General features: G+C 45.2%; 1 protein-coding gene across 1 annotated transcript; it reads right to left on the bottom strand.

Moving 5' to 3' along the window:
* Positions 1-2,640: 2,640 nt before the first annotated feature.
* LOC142159860 (uncharacterized) lies at positions 2,641-16,018 on the bottom strand. The gene is made up of 8 exons (XM_075214686.1): positions 15,926-16,018; positions 14,795-14,932; positions 14,481-14,669; positions 14,278-14,401; positions 12,636-12,827; positions 12,175-12,272; positions 6,510-6,618; positions 2,641-6,212 (listed from the first exon to the last, which is right to left on the bottom strand). Exons 2-8 carry the CDS (start codon positions 14,870-14,872, stop codon positions 5,305-5,307), a joined length of 1,698 nt encoding a protein of 565 aa, XP_075070787.1. The 5' UTR covers positions 14,873-14,932; positions 15,926-16,018; the 3' UTR covers positions 2,641-5,304.
* Positions 16,019-21,455: the final 5,437 nt, after the last annotated feature.

The raw sequence follows: 21,455 nt of genomic DNA, 5'->3' as shown, positions 1-21,455 counted from the left end.
CCGTCCCGGGCATGCAGACAAATCTCATGTAAAAAAATAGGAAACAGTCACTACCCTCACTTTACACATCACACTCTGCCTACCCAAGTGGGCAAGAGACAGGAAAAAAAAGAGGAGTTACATTATATAGGCTCAGGCATTTTCTTTCCTGTCTATGCTCAGCTGAGTACGGAATTAACCCATTTAATTTTTTGGGGCTACCAGGGAGTTCGAAGTGGAAATCAATTTTCTTTTTTTTTCTTGGCTGTTCTTTCAGTGCTGTCTTTATTTATTGCACACATGTTTTACCTAAGTAAAGTTGAAGGTCCCTTCAACAGCGACCGGGAAGAATAGATATACCGTATTTCCCCATGTATAAGACGCACCTCTTTCCCAAAAACGTGGGGTCTAAAAAACTGGGTGCGTCTTATACAGTGCCAGCGCTATTTATCTATTACCTCCGAGTCCAGAATGATCACCCAGGGATGCAGCATGACATTGCTGAAAGAGACTCAGCCTCCCGCACCCTCGCTCCAGTCTCTTCTCCTCATAGCTGTCAATCACATGACCGAGAGTTCCAATGAGCGCCAAGTCACATAGACATGCCCCAAGTATGTCTACGTGACTTGTCTCCTGTTTAACAACGCTGTGCAGTAGCGCTGCCTTCCTGTCAGACGCTGGTATTAACAGTTTCACATCCACATTTGCAATCTCCTGTCAGTCGCTAAATCTATAGGCAGCGGTTGAGGAAAGTTCCTTGCTGTCTGGAACCCTGTATGTGCACTAGAAATGCCGATGGGCTGTTAACATTATAAAATATTGTATGGGATGATATAAAATAAGCTGTCTTACTGATCTTTCTAGCACAATGAAAGCGCTTGCAGTAACTGCTGCTTACATTGTAATGTACCGGTAATATGCCATATAAAATCAGTACCCTTCCAGCATTTTGACATGTTCTGCCCAGAAATGGCTCAGAAAAGATTTTCGAACAGTGCTGATTTCAAATTAAAAGTCATCCAGTTTGCAAAACTGAATGGAAATCGTGCTGCTGAACGTAAGTTTAGTCCTCCTCCAACTATGAAAACAATCCGAGACTGGCTACGGGAAGAAGAAACCCTACTGAAAACGCCACGGCAGAGGAAGGCTATGAGAGGCAAGTCAGCAAAATGGCCTGATTCAGAGAGAGAACTGAAGATATGGATTGAAGAGCAAAGGGCAATTGGAATTCATGTGTCCACAAAGATGGTTCAGCATGAGGCAAGAAGAATTGCTGATACAAATGAAGTTACTGACTTCAAAGGAGGACACAATTGGTGCTTCAGGTTCATGAAACGGAATGGACTAAGCATGCGTACACGCACCAGACTTGCCCAAAAGATGCCTGAAAGCTATGAGCAGAAGGTCCTTGAATTTCATCGTTTTGTCACTCAATGTCGGAAGACAAATCAGTTTGAGTTGGGACAGATTGCAAATATGGATGAAGTCCCCCTTTAATTTGATGTCCCAAGTAACAGAACTGTTGATAAGAAGGGCATTAAAACTGTAATTGTGAAGACAAGTGGACATGAAAAGAGCCATTATACAGTTGTTCTAGCTTGTTGTGTCGACAGAACCAAGCTGCCTTCTATGCTGATTTTCAAATGCAAAACAATGCCAAAATAAGTCATTCCTCGAGGAGTGATTGTCCACATTCATGGAAAGGGTTGGATGGATCAGGATGGGATGAAGATCTGGTTTGAGAAAGTTTGGAGCAGGAGACCAGGTGGGCTCTTATGCAAACCTGCTCTATTGGTGCTTGATCAGTTCAGGGCACACATAACAACAAACACAAAGAAGATTGCTGCAGAGCAAAAAACAAAACTTGCCGTCCTACCTGGAGGCTTGACATCATCATCATTTATATAAATAAATGATGATGATGATGATGACATCCCAGCTCCAACCACTTGATGTCAGCATTAACAAACCCTTCAAAGCTACCATGAGAGAGGAATGGAACCAATAGATGAAGTCTTCTGGGGACAATTTTACACCAGCAGGAAGAGTGAAAACACCAACTATAGGAGAAGTTTGTACCTGGGTGAAAAGATCCTGGGTTAAAATCAAGATTGAGATCATTGTCAAGTCATTTAAGAAGTGTGGCATTTCAAATGCCTTAGATGGAACTGAGGACGAGGCAATATATGAAGACAGCGATTCGTCATCAAACACAGATGATGACAAGCTAATGGATGAGAGTTTTGACAGTGATGAGTAGTTTTATGATGAATAAAACTTGAGTTCAATAACTTTATGTAATACATTTTTTTTTTCTAATTTTGGGCCCCAAAATTAAGGTGCGTCTTATACATGGGTGCGTCTTATAAACATTGGGAAATACGTTACTCAGTAACTAAGGGTTAAATATCTGATTATATTGGTGCATTTCAACCTGGCATATGTTTTTCCTCCAATCCCTATGATTTCCAGAGTCCTTAGAAAGATAAGAAATGATTGAATAATCATCCAGGAGCCTGGCAGACTTCCTGCAGTTTGATGATGTCACAGAAAGTGTCACAAGAAAACAGTGAGCATGCCCCTGCCCATACACCATTAATACTCATACCTGCCCAAAAGACAAACAAAGTCATAAAGGGATCGAAAACAGCTGTACACAGATTATATGTTAAATATGTTTATTCATATTTTGTCCACTTTTATATCTGTTTAATATGTAGTTAGGTGTACGTGGCTGGTCATATGATGCATACCTCCCCTTTATGTCTGGGAACTAGGACATTGACAAATCCCCCTCAGGCAAGGGCACGGGACAGAGTCACATTGTGGTTATGCCAAGTCCAATAGCATTTCTAAAGTGCTAGGCTGCCCCATCCGCCCTCCCCTCCCCCAAATACATTCCTGCATTGCCACATGCACCAGTTATAGGTGCACGCATCTCCCAACATTCCCGATAGGACCAAAAGTCCTGACTGGCGTGACAATCCATTAGAATCGGACCAGATGGGAGGTATACTCTAATGGAGCTTAAACTCTATTAATCAGAGCAAATGTCTGAAATGTTGTGATGGGTTAAATAACATAAAAATTATACCATATTATTAGATATCGTTTTGTGCTTTGAAAAAAAGGACCAAGTTATATCATCAGCAAAGTACTGTCTACTATTTAGAAAAGCGATACATTAGACAGGATAAACATGCATATGGCATCTTTAAACAGATACCAAACTCACAGCCAAAGGGGTGAACTGAAATAAACAGGCTAAGGACACTGAATCTTCTCCTCCCATCACTCTTCTGCCACCCCTGCAACTCCACCATTCTCTCTCTTCAGCCACCAACTCTTGCGCTCCTTCTGCCCCACTACAGGTGACAAAGTCTCTTATCCTCTCCCCCATCAATCTGCCCCCTGGATCCCATCCCCTCTCACCCCCTTCACTCCCTCTCTCCCACTGTCTGTTCCTACCTTGCTCACCTCTTTAATATATCCTTCTCCACCGATATCTTTCCCTCATCTTTAAACATGCTCTTTTAACTACCGTCCCATTTCTCTTCTCCCATTCGCCTCAAAAATATTTGAGGGGCTTGTCTACAACCATCTCTCCAGCTGACTCTCTGACAACTCCTTCCTTGATTCTCTCCAATCAGGCCTCAACCTCTCCACTGAAACTGCTCTTACCAAATTCACCAAACATATTCTCTCAGCCAAATCCAGAGGTCATTTCTCCCTGCTTATCCTCCTGGACCTCTACTTTCTTTAACACAATGGATCACCCTCTCCTGCTTCACACCATTGGCCTCTCCGACACTGTCCTTTCATGGTTCACCTCCTATGTCGCCAACTGCTCCTTCTCTGTTTTCACCTCTGGTTCTTCCTCTCCCCCATCCATCCTTTCCATATGAGTCTCACAGGGTTCTGTCCCTGGCCCTCTGTTCTTTTCTCTGTACACCACCTCCCTGGGTGACCTCATCAGTTCCTTCGGCCTTCTGTGTCACCTCTATGATGACGACACTCAATTCTACCTCATTTCCAGATCTCTCCCTTTCCCTTCTCTCACAGGTCTCCAGTTGTCTCTTCGACATCTCCTTCTGGATGTCCTTAGACTTTCTCAAACTTAATATGACCAAAACTGAACTCATTGTCTTCCCTCCATCAAGAGTCTCCTCCCCCCCAACCTCTCTATCACTGTTTACAATACCACTATCTCCTCTGTTCCCCAACTCTGCTGCCTGGGTGTCATTCTTGACTCCTCCCTCTCCTTCACCCCCAGACTCAATGTCTTGCCAAATCCTGTTGCTTTCAGCTTTGCAACATCATTCGTATCCGACTCTTCCTCTCACAGGGTGCCCACCAAAACTCTTATACACTCACTGATCATTTCTCATCTCGAACTACTGCAACCTTCTCCTTACTGACCATCCCTGCTCCCATCTCACTCATCATCGATCTATACTTAATGCTGCTGCTAAACTTATCTTCCTTTCTCGCTGCTCCACATCTGCCTCCCCTTTGCCAAGCCTTACATTGGCTTCCCTTCCCCCTACAAAATACTCTTTAAACTCCTCAACCTCACTTACAAGTTCACTGCACCCTACATCACCATACTGCCCTGTGTGATTATCCAATGGCCGTCACCTTTCCTCCCTTCTGGTAACCACATGTCACTCCTGAATCCAAGATTTCTCCCATGCTGCCCTACTCCACTGGAACGATCTCCCTTGTTCTATGAGAATGTCCTCTAGTCTGTGAAGCTTCAAACGGGCATTAAAAACCCACCTATTCTTAAAAACCTACCACTCATCCGCTTAACCACTTCACTGTGTAGTTTACCATACCCTCCTCCCTCATCATCCAGCTTTTCCTCTCATGTTTCTTGCCCTCAGATCCCCCTTTCATTGGCTCACCCCCATGTGTCAACCATTTTTCTGCCTATCTCTTTAGGTTGAAAGCTCCAGCGAGTAGGGCCCTCTGCCCTCTTGCTCTCTTTAGCTACAATGTGCACGTGCTCCTTGGGATTTCTGTTTCCTTGACTCCCCTCCTGCATACCCTTTGCACGTCTTTCAGTGGCTCTAAACCTCTTAGCTGTGCCCGCGTTTTTCGGCACACTGAATATACCCTTGCAACGCCTTAACGTTCAGGTAGCTGTGTTGAGAGTTAGTGAGATTTGTTTATTGTATTGTATTGTTATACCTTGTACTGTCTTGTTGTTTGTCCTTTATATGACGCTGCAGACGACATGTGGCACCCTATAATGGATAATAATAATGAAAACTCTTCTCTGTCGTATCAACATCTGTGCAAAGACCTATTTTCTGAGGATTTTCAGAGTATGCGCACAGTATGTATTGAGTGAAGTCGTTGATGTACTGTGAGATTAGAGCTTTTGGCAAAAGATTCTCCACATTCCGAACATATAAACGGCTTCTCAACCAAATGAGTTCTCTGGTGCGTGACAAGGTTAGAGTTCGTGGTAAAGCTTTTGCCGCACTCCGCACATATAAACTGTTTGTCTCCAGAGTGAATTCTCTGGTGTACTACCAAAACGGCATTGCTGGTAAAGCTCTTTCCACAGTCAGTGCACACAAACGGCTTCTCCCCCGTGTGAATCCTCTGGTGAATAACAAGATTTCCGTTGGTGAAGAAACGTTTTCCACACTCGAAGCAAGCAAATGGCTTCTCCCCACTGTGATACCGCTGATGTGCTATGAGATTAGATGTGTTTATAAAACATTTACCACACTCCGAACAGACAAATGGCTTCTCTCCTCTGTGGTACCGCAGGTGTGTGGCAAGGTTTGACTTCTTGCTGAAGCATTTATCACATTCTGGACACGGGAAGGGCTTCTCCCCTGTGTGAGTTCTCTGGTGCACAACAAGGTCCGACTTATTACTGAAACATTTACCGCAATCGGGACAAGCAAATGGTTTTCCACCTCTGTGAATTTTCTGATGGGAACTGAGGCGCCCCTTGGAGCTGAAACACTTCCTGCATTCAGTACATGCAAACAGATTGTCACCTGTGAGAACCCGTGTAATGATATCTGAACTACCAGGAAAGTACTCGTTGTGTCTGGATTGGCAGGAAGACACGTCTGTGCTATGATAAAACGGTGGCATAGTTGTAATAATAGGATTTTCTTCTTGCGTATGACCATGTGTGATGCTGGCCACCATTTCACAATCTGGAGACAAGATTGGATGTCCGCTTGAGGTATTCTCGTCATTTCCATCTGTCAAAAAAGTACATATAACACAAACATGTCTTAGTGTGGTATCACATATACACATTGTACTATTTAATTCAGACAGGGACATTCATGTAGCATGTGCAGACTCCAGATCCATCAATTGGATGCATGCTGGTCCGGTTATCAACATTATGACCAATGCTTAATGAGAATATGTGATTAGGACAGAAGGTCTAGTAATATTGTACGATAACGTTATTTGAACATTTAGAGCCAAACAGAATAGGTCCCCACTTGTTAACATGGGAATTTATTCTGTACACATTTTTTATTACTCACCTGAGCGGCTATCTGTAGGAATGTCCTCCTCCTTACATCGTTGATCACCCCTCACATATGGCTCTTCTCCACCATCGGTCCGCAACTTCACATCGCTCAGTTTTTCAACCTAAATTTCATAACAAGTGTAAATTGCTGAATCCTGACATTGTCTAAACTAAACTTTGTTCAGTAAACCATTTAATCATAGTAAACATCCAGTGACTGTAGTTATGCTCTACACAAAGTTATGGGATTTCTGAACAAAAAATTACTTTATTGGTGTAGCTGATAGTATGACATCATACATGCAACTGGTAGTGAGGCATCATACATGCAACTGGTAGTGAGGCATCATACATGCAACTGGTAGTGAGGCATCATACATGCAGCTGCTTGTAAGACAACATAAATCATTTATGTAGCAGGTAGCAAGACATCATACATGTAGCAGGTAGCAAGACATCATACATGTAGCAGGTAGTAAGACATCATACATGTAGCAGGTAGTAAGACATCATACATGTAGCAGGTAGTAAGACATCATACATTGACAGCTCATGAGGCTATTAGAATGTGGAAAAGAGCTTTCACACACCAGGAGATGAATATAAGCTAGTAACATGAACTACTGTTGCCATAATTAAAAAGGTTTTCACTTTGTGACTTGTGCAAAACTGTTTTCAAGAGGAATGGAGTGAACAACTTAAAAAAAAAGGAATTGAAAGAGAAAAAGTTTCTTGGGATATATGTAGTGACCAGACATAAGCAATCGCTGTGCGCTGCATTGGGTACAGAGCCCTTACACTGGCTCCTCTTCCCTGTGCGCTGGCTCCTCTTCCCTGTGCACTGCATTGAGTACAGAGCCCTTACACTGGCTCCTCTTCCCTGTGCGCTGCATTGGGTACATAGCCCTTACACTGGCTCCTCTTCCCTGTGCGCTGCATTGGGTACAGAGCCTTTACACCGGCTCCTCTTCCCAGTGCGCTGCATTGGTTACAGAGCCCTTACACTGGCTCCTCTTCCCTGTGCGCTGCATTGAGTACAGAGCCCTTACACTGGCTCCTCTTCCCTGTGCGCTGCATTGGGTACATAGCCCTTACACTGGCTCCTCTTCCCTGTGCGCTGCATTGGGTACAGAGCCTTTACACCGGCTCCTCTTCCCAGTGCGCTGCATTGGGTACATAGCCCTTACACTGGCTCCTCTTCCCTGTGCACTGCATTGAGTACAGAGCCCTTACACTGGCTCCTCTTCCCTGTGCGCTGCATTGGGTACATAGCCCTTACACTGGCTCCTCTTCCCTGTGCGCTGCATTGGGTACAGAGCCCTTACACTGGCTCCTCTTCGCTGTGCGCTGCATTGGGTACAGAGTCCTTACACTGGCTCCTCTTCCCTGTGCGCTGCATTGGGTACAGAGCCTTTACACCGGCTCCTCTTCCCTGTGCCCTGCATTGGGTACAGAGCCCTTACACTGGCTCCTCTTCCCTGTGCACTGCATTGAGTACATAGCCCTTACACTGGCTCCTCTTCCCTGTGCGCTGCATTGGGTACAGAGCCCTTACACTGGCTCCTCTTCCCTGTGCACTGCATTGAGTACAGAGCCCTTACACTGGCTCCTCTTCCCTGTGCGCTGCATTGGGTACATAGCCCTTACACTGGCTCCTCTTCCCTGTGCGCTGCATTGGGTACAGAGCCTTTACACCGGCTCCTCTTCCCAGTGCGCTGCATTGGTTACAGAGCCCTTACACTGGCTCCTCTTCCCTGTGCACTGCATTGAGTACAGAGCCCTTACACTGGCTCCTCTTCCCTGTGCGCTGCATTGGGTACATAGCCCTTACACTGGCTCCTCTTCCCTGTGCGCTGCATTGGGTACAGAGCCTTTACACCGGCTCCTCTTCCCTGTGCGCTGCATTGGGTACATAGCCCTTACACTAGCTCCTCTTCCCTGTGCGCTGCATTGGGTACAGAGCCTTTACACCGGCTCCTCTTCCCAGTGCGCTGCATTGGGTACATAGCCCTTACACTGGCTCCTCTTCCCTGTGCCCTGCATTGGGTACAGAGCCCTTACACTGGCTCCTCTTCCCTGTGCGCTGCATTGGTTACAGAGCCCTTACACTGGCTCCTCTTCCCTGTGCGCTGCATTGGTTACAGAGCCCTTACACTGGCTCCTCTTCCCTGTGCGCTGCATTGGGTACAGAGCCCTTACACTGGCTCCTCTTCGCTGTGCGCTGCATTGGGTACAGAGTCCTTACACTGGCTCCTCTTCCCTGTGCGCTGCATTGGGTACATAGCCCTTACACTGGCTCCTCTTCCCTGTGCGCTGCATTGGGTACATAGCCCTTACACTAGATCCTCTTCCCTGTGCGCTGCATTGGGTACAGAGCCTTTACACCGGCTCCTCTTCCCAGTGCGCTGCATTGGGTACATAGCCCTTACACTGGCTCCTCTTCCCTGTGCCCTGCATTGGGTACAGAGCCCTTACACTGGCTCCTCTTCCCTGTGCACTGCATTGAGTACAGAGCCCTTACACTGGCTCCTCTTCCCAGTGCGCTGCATTGGGTACATAGCCCTTACACTGGCTCCTCTTCCCTGTGCCCTGCATTGGGTACAGAGCCCTTACACTGGCTCCTCTTCCCTGTGCACTGCATTGGGTACAGAGCCTTTACACCGGCTCCTCTTCCCAGTGCGCTGCATTGGGTACATAGCCCTTACACTGGCTCCTCTTCCCTGTGCCCTGCATTGGGTACAGAGCCCTTACACTGGCTCCTCTTCCCTGTGCCCTGCATTGGGTACAGAGCCCTTACACTGGCTCCTCTTCCCTGTGCGCTGCATTGGGTACATAGCCCTTACACTGGCTCCTCTTCCCTGTGCGCTGCATTGGGTACAGAGCCCTTACACTGGCTCCTCTTCCCTGTGCGCTGCATTGGGTACATAGCCCTTACACTGGCTCCTCTTCCCTGTGCGCTGCATTGGGTACATAGCCCTTACACTGGCTCCTCTTCCCTGTGCGCTGCATTGGGTACAGAGCCTTTACACCGGCTCCTCTTCCCAGTGCGCTGCATTGGGTACAGAGCCCTTACACTGGCTCCTCTTCCCTGTGCCCTGCATTGGGTACAGAGCCCTTACACTGGCTCCTCTTCCCTGTGCACTGCATTGAGTACAGAGCCTTTACACTGGCTCCTCTTCCCTGTGCCCTGCATTGGGTACAGAGCCCTTACACTGGCTCCTCTTCCCTGTTGGCTGCATTGGGTACAGAGCCCTTACACTGGCTCCTCTTCCCAGTGCGCTGCATTGGGTACAGAGCCCTTACACTGGCTCTTCTTCCCTGTGCCCTGCATTGGGTACAGAGCCCTTACACTGGCTCCTCTTCCCTGTGCGCTGCATTGGGTACAGAGCCCTTACACTGGCTCCTCTTCCCAGTGCGCTGCATTGGGTACATAGCCCTTACACTGGCTCCTCTTCCCTGTGCACTGCATTGGGTACAGAGCCTTTACACCGGCTCCTCTTCCCAGTGCGCTGCATTGGGTACATAGCCCTTACACTGGCTCCTCTTCCCTGTGCCCTGCATTGGGTACAGAGCCCTTACACTGGCTCCTCTTCCCTGTGCCCTGCATTGGGTACAGAGCCCTTACACTGGCTCCTCTTCCCTGTGCGCTGCATTGGGTACATAGCCCTTACACTGGCTCCTCTTCCCTGTGCGCTGCATTGGGTACAGAGCCCTTACACTGGCTCCTCTTCCCTGTGCGCTGCATTGGGTACATAGCCCTTACACTGGCTCCTCTTCCCTGTGCGCTGCATTGGGTACATAGCCCTTACACTAGCTCCTCTTCCCTGTGCGCTGCATTGGGTACAGAGCCTTTACACCGGCTCCTCTTCCCAGTGCGCTGCATTGGGTACAGAGCCCTTACACTGGCTCCTCTTCCCTGTGCCCTGCATTGGGTACAGAGCCCTTACACTGGCTCCTCTTCCCTGTGCACTGCATTGAGTACAGAGCCTTTACACTGGCTCCTCTTCCCTGTGCCCTGCATTGGGTACAGAGCCCTTACACTGGCTCCTCTTCCCTGTTGGCTGCATTGGGTACAGAGCCCTTACACTGGCTCCTCTTCCCAGTGCGCTGCATTGGGTACAGAGCCCTTACACTGGCTCTTCTTCCCTGTGCCCTGCATTGGGTACAGAGCCCTTACACTGGCTCCTCTTCCCTGTGCGCTGCATTGGGTACAGAGCCCTTACACTGGCTCCTCTTCCCTGTGCGCTGCATTGGGTACAGAGCCCTTACACTGGCTCCTCTTCCCTGTGCGCTGCATTGGGTACAGAGCCCTTACACTGGCTCCTCTTCGCTGTGCGCTGCATTGGGTACAGAGCCCTTACACTGGCTCCTCTTCCCTGTGCGCTGCATTGGGTACATAGCCCTTACACTGGCTCCTCTTCCCTGTGCGCTGCATTGGGTACATAGCCCTTACACCGTCTCCTCTTCCCTGTGCCCTGCATTGGGTACATAGCCCTTACACCAGCTCCTCTTCCCTGTGCGCTGCATTGGGTACAGAGCCTTTACACCGGCTCCTCTTCCCAGTGCGCTGCATTGGGTACATAGCCCTTACACTGGCTCCTCTTCCCTGTGCCCTGCATTGGGTACAGAGCCCTTACACTGGCTCCTCTTCCCTGTGCGCTGCATTGGGTACAGAGCCTTTACACCGGCTCCTCTTCCCAGTGCGCTGCATTGGGTACAGAGCCCTTACACTGGCTCTTCTTCCCTGTGCCCTGCATTGGGTACAGAGCCCTTACACTGGCTCCTCTTCCCTGTGCGCTGCATTGGGTACAGAGCCCTTACACTGGCTCCTCTTCCCTGTGCACTGCATTGGGTACAGAGCCCTTACACTGGCTCCTCTTCCCTGTGCGCTGCATTGGGTACATAGCCCTTACACCGGCTCCTCTTCCCTGTGCCCTGCATTGGGTACATAGCCCTTACACTGGCTCCTCTTCCTTGTGCGCTGCATTGGGTACAGAGCCCTTACACTGGCTCCTCTTCCCTGTGTGCTGCATTGGGTACAGAGCCCTTACACTGGCTCCTCTTCCCTGTGCACTGCATTGAGTACATAGCCCTTACACTGGCTCCTCTTCCCTGTGCGCTGCATTGGGTACATAGCCCTTACACTGGCTCCTCTTCCCTGTGCGCTGCATTGGGTACATAGCCCTTACACTGGCTCCTCTTCGCTGTGTAGTTTGATCTGGAGACTCCAGAATGGATTGCACTCTCCTGGCTCTACATAATGCTCAGCTCCTAGGTCACAGCAACTTACACAGCCCTGTATGGAGTTCTCCACTTCAATATATTGTGCTATGTGACATTATGGGCGCCTGACTTTACTATAATAGGTATCACTTGGAGGAGTGAGGCCTGCAAACATGTCAAGCAGTACCCCAGTTGCTATTAGCCCAGATGCAAGTGGTTATATTCAGATTTGGGTCCCCTACACAGACAGGGAGTATCTATTTTGTAGACTGAACCAGTATGAAGCACCATTTCCTAGGAAGCAGTGACATTACTAAGGCATTCCCTGACTTGTTTGTAAAAGCCAATAATCCCTGAATATAAGTCCATCCCGAAAAATGGCTGCCCCCACTATGTAGGTCGGCGTTAAATGAAAATTTATGACTGAGAAGAAGTAGATGACAGAATATGTTTACCTGATAATCCTGTATGACCTGGTGATCGTCCTCTGTATGGTCCTTTAAATACAGAGGACTGGGACATCTCCCTGGTGTATTTCTCTTACTGGATCCATCTGTAGGAAACACACACAGTGACTGAATACATGGTTTATATACAATGTTTATATTAGTGACCAGGACAGGTAACTGCATAGATCCTCTTCTGGAGTGTCCTTGTGATCACTCACACTTAGTTGTACATTCACTTTCTGGTCAGGCATACTTAGAAACTCATTTACTCGGGGGATGGGACATAAAAATGACCATGAACAGGGGTCCAGCAGCAGTGGATGAGATGTCCCTGCTACCTCAGAATAACCCAATAATGTCCACCTTCTGGTGACAATACTTAAATTAATGAGGAAATATCTGAACTGTCCTTCCTAGACGATCCCTTTTCTTTCCAAATATCCTCCCTGTTAGGGTTAATTAGCTACCTGGCTTTTGAGTAGAAGATCTGGAACTCTTGAGTCCATCTTTGACCAGGTCTCCTCCTCCAGGCTCATGATGTGAAGTTATTAAAATGTCCTTTCGAGACTTTGGAGAGGTCAGTGATGGTGTGGTGGTCAGGGACATCACCCAGGAACCTGGCTGTGACTTCAGATCTTTGTGTGGACCCCCATTACCTTCTGTATAGAAGACAGAATACATTGAATGCTTTAAGAGAAATCATTAACAAAGTCTGCTTTTTACTTCTTTCCAGACATGGCTAAAATCTACCCATCCATTCAACTCAGCTACCACTGGTGGTTCAATAGACAAAACACAATTGTAATTCCTACCACCAAATGGTTGTTTTTAATTATGACCATAAAAGTTACAAGAGAAGAGAACTGAAGTAAATATCAAAGGATTCTATTCAGCGCAATGTGTCTCTGGAACAGTCAGCGTACACACATCAACGCGATAGAAAATTTTCCTTGAATCTCATAGAGGTGCGCAGAAAAATGAGCTTGGATTCATTACCGTAATGTGAGGGAATGTACACATCCGAACACCTCACTCCTAACTGAATCTCCCCCATTGAATAAAAACTTGAAAAATAGAGATTTTAAAAAGAAATTGTTTGTGCAAGCCACACCCATGAGGAACCCCTGGCTTCCTCAGGTATTTTGGAATCTTCCTCCTCCCAACTAGGCGAGTAAATAGATCAACAAGTTGGATGCATGAACTGTGGTTCATACAGAGGTGCGCCTGACACTATACCAACAACAGAGAGTCATTCTAGTGCTGGAGTTTAATGTTTAGATGGCTCAACTGACGACATGTTTATTTAGTCCTTATCACTTTAAACTTGTCTAAACGTGGACATGAGAGGGGGATGTACTAAAGGTTATATAAAGTGCTATTTTTATTGCATTACCTGTCAATTTTCAAATCACTGATCTATTAAAGGGAAATTGACCTATAAATGACCAATTTTCCATGGTGTCAGATTTTTATGAGATAAATATAGACTTATTTTTTGAGTTCCTTAAATAAGAGTTTCTTAATATTATGTTGAAAAAATGGTTTGCAAAGCAATAACTGTATTATTGGTTTTTATGAGGGAATATGTAAATGTATTCAAGAACTTTTATATATTGGTGGTTTAAAATAATTTTGTTATATTTTCCTTTTTTTTTAGAGCTGTAATCAGTGTTTGTAAAAATGTTGCAATAAAGGTTTTGAATATTTAATAAGAATCATTTTTATATGCATTTACAATGCTTTAATAAACAATGGTCTTACAATCTTTTCAACTGAGATTTATATATTGGATATGATTACATGTTTAATTAGAAAAAAACGGGACAAAATTAGTGAAACAGAAAAATAGAAAAGAGGTGCTTGCCTAGAAAAATTAATTAACATAACGAGATGGGAGCTTCTTTTGCCACCGATATCAGGATATAAAACTGCCTGTGTGTACATCGAAGAACATGTTTTGATAAAGCTCTATTTGGACGAAACGCGTCAGGTATTAAGAGGGAAGGTATTTTTGTGACTTGTGTATTGCTGTTATTGGAATTTCATTTGTGACTCAATTCTATCATTGTGTTAAATGATATCTATATTATTAAAGCAGTCTCATCTTACCCAGTGATGTGAGGGGCCGGTGATTCTCCATCATGATGTCCTTGTACAGATCCTTGTGTCCCTCTAAATACTCCCACTCCTCCATGGAGAAATAGACAGTGACATCCTGACACCTTATAGGAACCTGACACACACAATGATACAGTCATCACCCAGACACATCCCCTGGTGTTACTGTATAATGTCCCATTCCCAGCAGTCACCTCTCCAGTCAGCAGCTGAATGATCTTGTTGGTGAGTTCTAGAATCCTCTGGTCATTGTTTCTCTTGTGTATCAGTGAGTGAGGTGGAGGTTCCATGATGGGGCTCTGGGTCCTGCTCAGTCCTCCTGACGCACCAGAACAGCTGTTGGGTATCACACGCTCACTGGACATCTTTGCAGGTACATAATCCTGTAATGAGACACTAATAAATATCATATAAAGTTATAGCTCACTATCCTATGATACTCTCAAGTGCCATGTTGTTGGGAATGGGATAGTAATGATGCCAATGTGACATTCCCAGAATCCCTCACCTCTCCAGTCAACAGGTAGATGATCTCCAGGGTGAGACGTAATATCCTTTCAGTTATGTCACTACTGTCTGGGCCCATCCTGAAAACTCAGAGAACAGGCTCTGGTCTCGATGGGAGTAGCGGATATTGAGGAGACCTCTATAGGAAGACAAAATTATATAAAGTACACAAGATATACAACGTACAGTTAATTTAGATGTTTTGGCATCATTGACAATTTCTCCTGTTACTAGTCTTGTTAAGTAAATTGAAATGTAACATTTCAAATATACAATAACATGTGTTTAAATGACAATTCAATCATCCAACATCCTCAGCTCTGCACATCATCCCACATCCCCTGTCCCCAACTCTGCGCATCATCCCACATCCCCCTGTCCCCAGCTCTGCAGATCATCCCACATCCCTGTCCCCAACTCTGCACATCATCCCACATCCCCTGTCCCCAGCTCTGCAGATCATCCCACATCCCCCTGTCCCCAGCTCTGCAGATCATCCCACATCCCGTCCCTACCAGGGGATGTGGGATGCGCATCATCCCACATCCCCTGTCCCCAGCTCTGCGCATCATCCCACATCCCCTGTCCCCAGCTCTGTGCATCATCCCACATCCCCTGTCCCCAGCTCTGCACATCATCCCACATCCCCTGTCCCCAGCTCTGCACATCATCCCACATCCCCTGTCCTCAGCTCTGCACATCATCCCACATCCCCAGCTCTGCGCATCATCCCACATCCCCTGTCCCCAGCTCTGCGCATCATCCCACATCCCCTGTCCCTAACTCTGCATCATCCCACATCCCCCTGTCCCCAGCTCTGCGCATCATCCCACATCCCCTGTCCCCAACTCTACACATCATCCCACATCCCCCTGTCCCCAACTCTGTACATCATCCCACATTCCCCTGTCCCCAGCTCTGCACATCATCCCACATCCCCTGTCCCCAGCTCTGCACATCATCCCACATCCCCTGTCCCCAACTCTGCGCATCATCCCACATCCCCTGTCCCCAGCTCTGCACATTCTCCATCCACAGTAATGCAGGTCACTGAATATTCCCCATGAGATTATTTCAGCCACTTCTATATAATTTGCCCTAGATGGGAACACACAAGAAGACACTGACTCACCTGATCCCCGCTGTCTCAGCCAGTTCTCCTCCTTCTCGCTGTCAGATATAGGACCTCTGCTCTTTCAGTTCACTAACTGTACACTGCGCACATGCGCACTCCAGCGCACAAACCAGAGCCGCCTCAATGCGCATGCGCGGCTATTTAGCTTCATAGACAGGCAGGCAAGTGCTTGCTATGACGTCAGAGGAAGTGAAACATAGACGGACATGCTTGTTGTGGGTAACAGCTTGTAAATTCAAAGGATAGAGATGTTTACTTCATAGAAGTTAATGACGTTATTTCAGCAATGTAAATATCAGTACGGACAGGGTCATCTATTCGTCTGACATAAGCTGAAATGCCATCTGTATTACTAAAACATGTCAACTTTATAAAGAGTCTAGTCCACCTATAGATGCCTGCTGTACATTAACAGAATAATCACACATGTCATATATATCCCATAAATCCAAGTCCAGTATATACATTCCTATTACCCAATCCTAGAAGTAATACAGACAGTGTGCAAAAGAACAGCAGATCTAAAATGAATTAAAGTGCAGATGGAAATGATGGAAAATAACGAAAAGTTCTTGATAAATAGACCCCTAAGTCTTAGAAACGATGGGCCGGATTCATTAAGGTGCGTATTATCTGCTGAATTTGGGCGTATAATATGCGCAATCAATCTACGCATATCCAGATCCGGACCATACCCCACAGAACGCCGCAGCAGCAGCAAAAGGACACTTATTACTGCCTAGGATTTCGGGGAGGGAACGGGGCGGGGAATGGTTGGATGCACATAGTGTACAGTAAGGGCGCGTCAATCCCGAGCACACACAGCAACATCCATTTCAAGCTTTGGGCTTCTCTAAAGTACATGATTTTCAGTCGTATCGCTTTCTCCAGCTACAGATCTAGTCAAACTGCCGATTACTAGTGATGACGCCTGAGTATGCTGGTAAAAATATGTGTTTGCAATAAGGAGTACCGTATATACTCGAGTATAAGTCGACCCGAATATAAGCCGAGGCACCTAATTTTACTACATAAAACTGGGAAAACGTATTGACTCGAGTATAAGCCTAGGGTGGAAAAGAGCGCTAATTTAAAAACCTAAATAAAAATGATAGGTTCAATCTATGAAATAATTTTTAGCTAAACCATAAATAACAGTAGATGACAAGGAACATTCATAAATGATTATAAAATCATTGGCATTGGGTACAACCTAACCTAAATAAAGGGGTATATAAGGGGTAGGGATATAAATGTATGAACATGGTGGCTGTATTGTTTGTTCATTATGTAATTGCACTGTAAATTTAAAAAAAAGGGGAGAGAGAGAGAGAGAGAGAGAGATAGATTTTTTCACTTACCCGGCAGTGGAACGCATATGCGTTCCAACAACAGGAAGTTCGGCATTTGGAACGCAAGTTTGCATTCCAAATGCCGAACTTCCTGCAGAAGTTGAAGCCGAGGGACCGGACACCAGGTAAGTTCACCCGTGTATAAGCCGAGTGCCCTTTTTCAGCATACAAAAGTATGCTGAAAAACTCGGCTTATACACGAGTATATACGGTAACTGTCTAAATTTATTTTATGTACAGTAGACATTAATTACATCCTAATGAATGCATTTCATGTGCGGAAAAAACAAGAAAACTTTATTTTTTAATATTTTGTCAATGGCTAAATTATTATCAGGTGACATTAATTTATCTTTTATGTGTGCATTCTTTTGAGAATTTAAATTGCTCGTATGTTTTGGACGTATCTTGCAGTGTCCTGACTAGTAGAGCAGAGCTGACATACACGTATGCATCGCCACAGTATCTTCGCATCTGCTCCTTGTTGAAGTCAGGTGTACAGATACCTGATTTACATTCATTTTAAAACAAACAACACAACAGATTGTGCTCAGTATGCGTCCCTTAATGAATCAGGCCCTTAAGTCCAACCCCACTTATGCCACAATAATCATACCTAAGAGGACTAAACTCCAAACCATAGATCTCAGGAGGACACTCGCTTGGTAGCATTTTATTGAAAAAACTGACACATCATAAATGTTGGCCCAATGCTAAGGGATTAAGGGCTAGATGTACTAAACTGCGCACCAAATAATCAGTAATATTTCTACAACTTCTAAAGTGCACCTAGGGCTTGACACTTAGGGCTAGATTTACTAAGCTGCGGGTTTGAAAAAGTGGGGATGTTGCCTATAGCAACCAATCTGATTCTAGATGCCATTTATTTAGTACCTCCTACAAAATGAGAGCTAGAATCTGATTGGTTGCTATAGGCAACATCCCCACTTTTTCAAACCCGCAGCTTTGTAAATCTAGCCCTAAGTGTCAAGCCCTAGGTCCACTTTAGAAGTTGTAGAAATATTAGTGATTATTTGGTGCGCAGTGAGTATAAACCACCTCAAAGGATGACTTTATTGTCACTATATAAATGGCAGGGTAATTATACATGTGGCAGCTGTATTCTGGGACCATTTGTTGCAAGGCTTCACCTATTGTTTTCAAATGAGAAATGCAGATATTAATATAATAAATTTTGTTATATATATATATTTTACAAAAACGATAAGAGCTTGCAGCCTGAGGGAAGGATATGATATTACATGAACATGATAATACCTAGTATTTGATTGGTGGATTCTTGTTTGGTGATGTTTGGTGTTATTTAGGAGACAGGCATTGAGACCTTTAGGATTTGAAGATCTGAGAATCTGTTTTTATAATATTTAATATATACTGACATGTACCGTTATGTATAGTGAACGCACATTGTATACTTGGATAGAGTAACACCACCACCTGACATCTTTTATTATAGGATCTGATTATCAGTGTAATAGCCAGTCTCAACAGGAATACTTTGAAATCTCGCCAGTGGACTTGATACAAGTACGATGTTACCCTTCAAAAACTGATATACGTCTTCAACATTTGGGGCTAGATTTACTGAACTGCGGGTTTCAATAAGTGGAGATGTTGCCTATAGCAACCAATCATATTCTAGCTGTCATTTATTTAGTGCACTCTACAAAATGACAGCTAGAATCTGATTGGTTGCAATAGACAACATACTGTGCAGCCGTCGGCAACAAGTCCCTGCAATCGCCCCCCCTGGATCCGCCACAGGTTCTAAGGGAGAATAAGGAGGGCATCCTTGGTGTTGTGCAGTCTTTCTACTCTGACCTCTTATCTGAGAAATCCCTAGACAGAGAAGATGGACCAATTTCTGAGGGAAACACCTGGTCTTGAGGATCTGAGCAATTCTTTTGAGTCTTTGGGCAGCGATATAACGATGGATGAAGTCAGAATGGCCATAGACGAGTTGTCTAAAAAGAAATCTCCAGGTCCGGATGGATTAACCTCTGAGTTCTTTAAGATCTTTGTGGATATTTTGGCTCCACGCCTCATGGAGTTTTTTAATGAGAGCCTGGAGAGAGGTTTACTACCTCCCTCCATGAGGGTTTCTGCCCTTATTCTGATGTCCAAAGGAAAGGATCAGGCGTGTATTGAGAACTGGCGTCCCATAGCCCTTCTCAATACCGACAGAAAGATTTTTGCAAAGGTGCTTTTTAATAGATTGATGCAGATTTCCGGTCAAATGCTTTATCCCTCACAGCACTGTGAAGGGCCTAGGTACCTTTAGTGCTGTCCTCGGGGTCCGGGAAGCCATTGAGCGGTGTCGGGCTGAGAAGTGGGGAAAGTACCGTTTAGCCCTTGATCAGTCGAAGGCCTTTGACAGAGTGGATCACAAGTACCTATGGGCTCTACTTCTGAGGTATGGTCTTCCAGAGCGGGTGGTGAATTGGCTTTATACTACATTGTGGATGGTGACTGGGAAGATATAACATTGTATACAATTGATTGGTCACATTGCATATTTTACTGAAGTGCTAGATGAAAAGAAGGTAGAACATTTACTGCAGGGTACCTACTTAAACATATTTCTGTACATTTTTATGCGCAATTATTATTTTTGCTAATTTTAACAGATTGAGGAAAAATAAAAGAGTGAGTGTGGCATGTGCAACAGTGTGGGCGCCCTGCCAGTCAGTACTTAGTAACACCTCATTTGAGAACTAGAATCTGATTAGTTGCTATAGGCAACATCTCCACTTTTCAAACCCACAGTTTAGTAAATATACCCCCAAAAGCCTTTTTGTTCTTGCTTCAGGAACTCAGAATTCTAGCTTAGAAATATTAGAATGCATGTCTGACATCTCCCACACATCCACACATTTTCAATAAGATTTAAAACGAGGGAAACTATGAAGACAGCAGCAATCTCATGGGGGTAAGGGGGGGGGGGGGGGGGAATCAGATGTTTTGTTTTGTTTTCCAACAAAAATCACTAAGACAGGTTATAAGAAGATTTCAGGTCTTTACCATTTTCCCTTGTTTTGGTTTTCTTCAGGTTGCTATTAATGATTTTGGACTACCATGGCAACCACAGACACAGCTCCGTCTGATGGCAACCACAGACACAGCTTTGTCTGCATGGTAACATCTTCTTTCTCCCCCATCTCCAATCACATGACATGCTGAGAGTTGTGAGCCTGTGTTTGTGCAGCAGATGGACTGTGCCTGGCAACCATTTTTGTTTGCAACAAGAGAGATTTTGAAAAGGAGATGACTTGTAGAAACATAGCTAAGGAAAATCACTATCAGATGCATGATTACAAGGTTGAATGAATAAATGAGCCACGCCAGAAAGCTGTTAGGCGGCCAGGGTAAGCTCAGAAAATATGTGCATGGAGATTATATTATACCTACATTTTTCGTCCGATGCAGGGCTTCCTCGGGGATAGTTAACAGCTTGTTGGCGCGGCTCACTCATTCATTCAACCTTTTAATCATGTACAAGCCAGCTGGCACTGGAAACATCTGAGGGAATTGCGGCGAGACCTCTGAGTATCGAGCGGGGAATTGGACACTTCTGCAGCAGACACAAGCTGCTTTGGTTGGAAAGGAGCACACCGAGAATGGGAATCCGGACAATAACGCCAATAGGGTTTTTATATCACCCTGCTCTGCCACCACACCTAAGAGAAACAACAGGCTGCACTATCCTCTATACAGATGCCAGGAACATTGATTACTGAATCTACTCTACATAGAAACAGAACTTTGCTTTATATAGAACCACTGATTTAATTATTGGAACATTCTTTTTGGTCTTTGAACTTATTATCCCCTTGGGGGTTTGGACTACAAGTTTAGCTTGATTCTGGATTTGAAGCTATTGGACTCTTCTTTTGAACTGAATGTAGCCCAGATAATTCATGTTTTGTTTTCTTGTTGTATATACAGACACATTGCATTGAGCTAAATATTTTACTTTTATTTTGGTCGGGACCATAAATGCAGCATTTTGTGGTTATGATTTTATGCAATCGCTTTAATAAATACTGTAATATATATTAATACTGATATATATTTAGAATCAGACTATCCAACAGAATTCATATTGCGCCAGGGAAAACTGTACTGTGAATTACTACTCTGTCAGTAAAACCTTT

This window comes from Mixophyes fleayi, chromosome 6, assembly GCF_038048845.1.
Source record: "Mixophyes fleayi isolate aMixFle1 chromosome 6, aMixFle1.hap1, whole genome shotgun sequence".
Lineage (NCBI taxonomy): Eukaryota > Metazoa > Chordata > Amphibia > Anura > Limnodynastidae > Mixophyes > Mixophyes fleayi.
The sequence above is the reverse complement of the archived record's forward strand: the minus strand, read 5'-3'. Positions and strand labels throughout refer to the sequence as shown.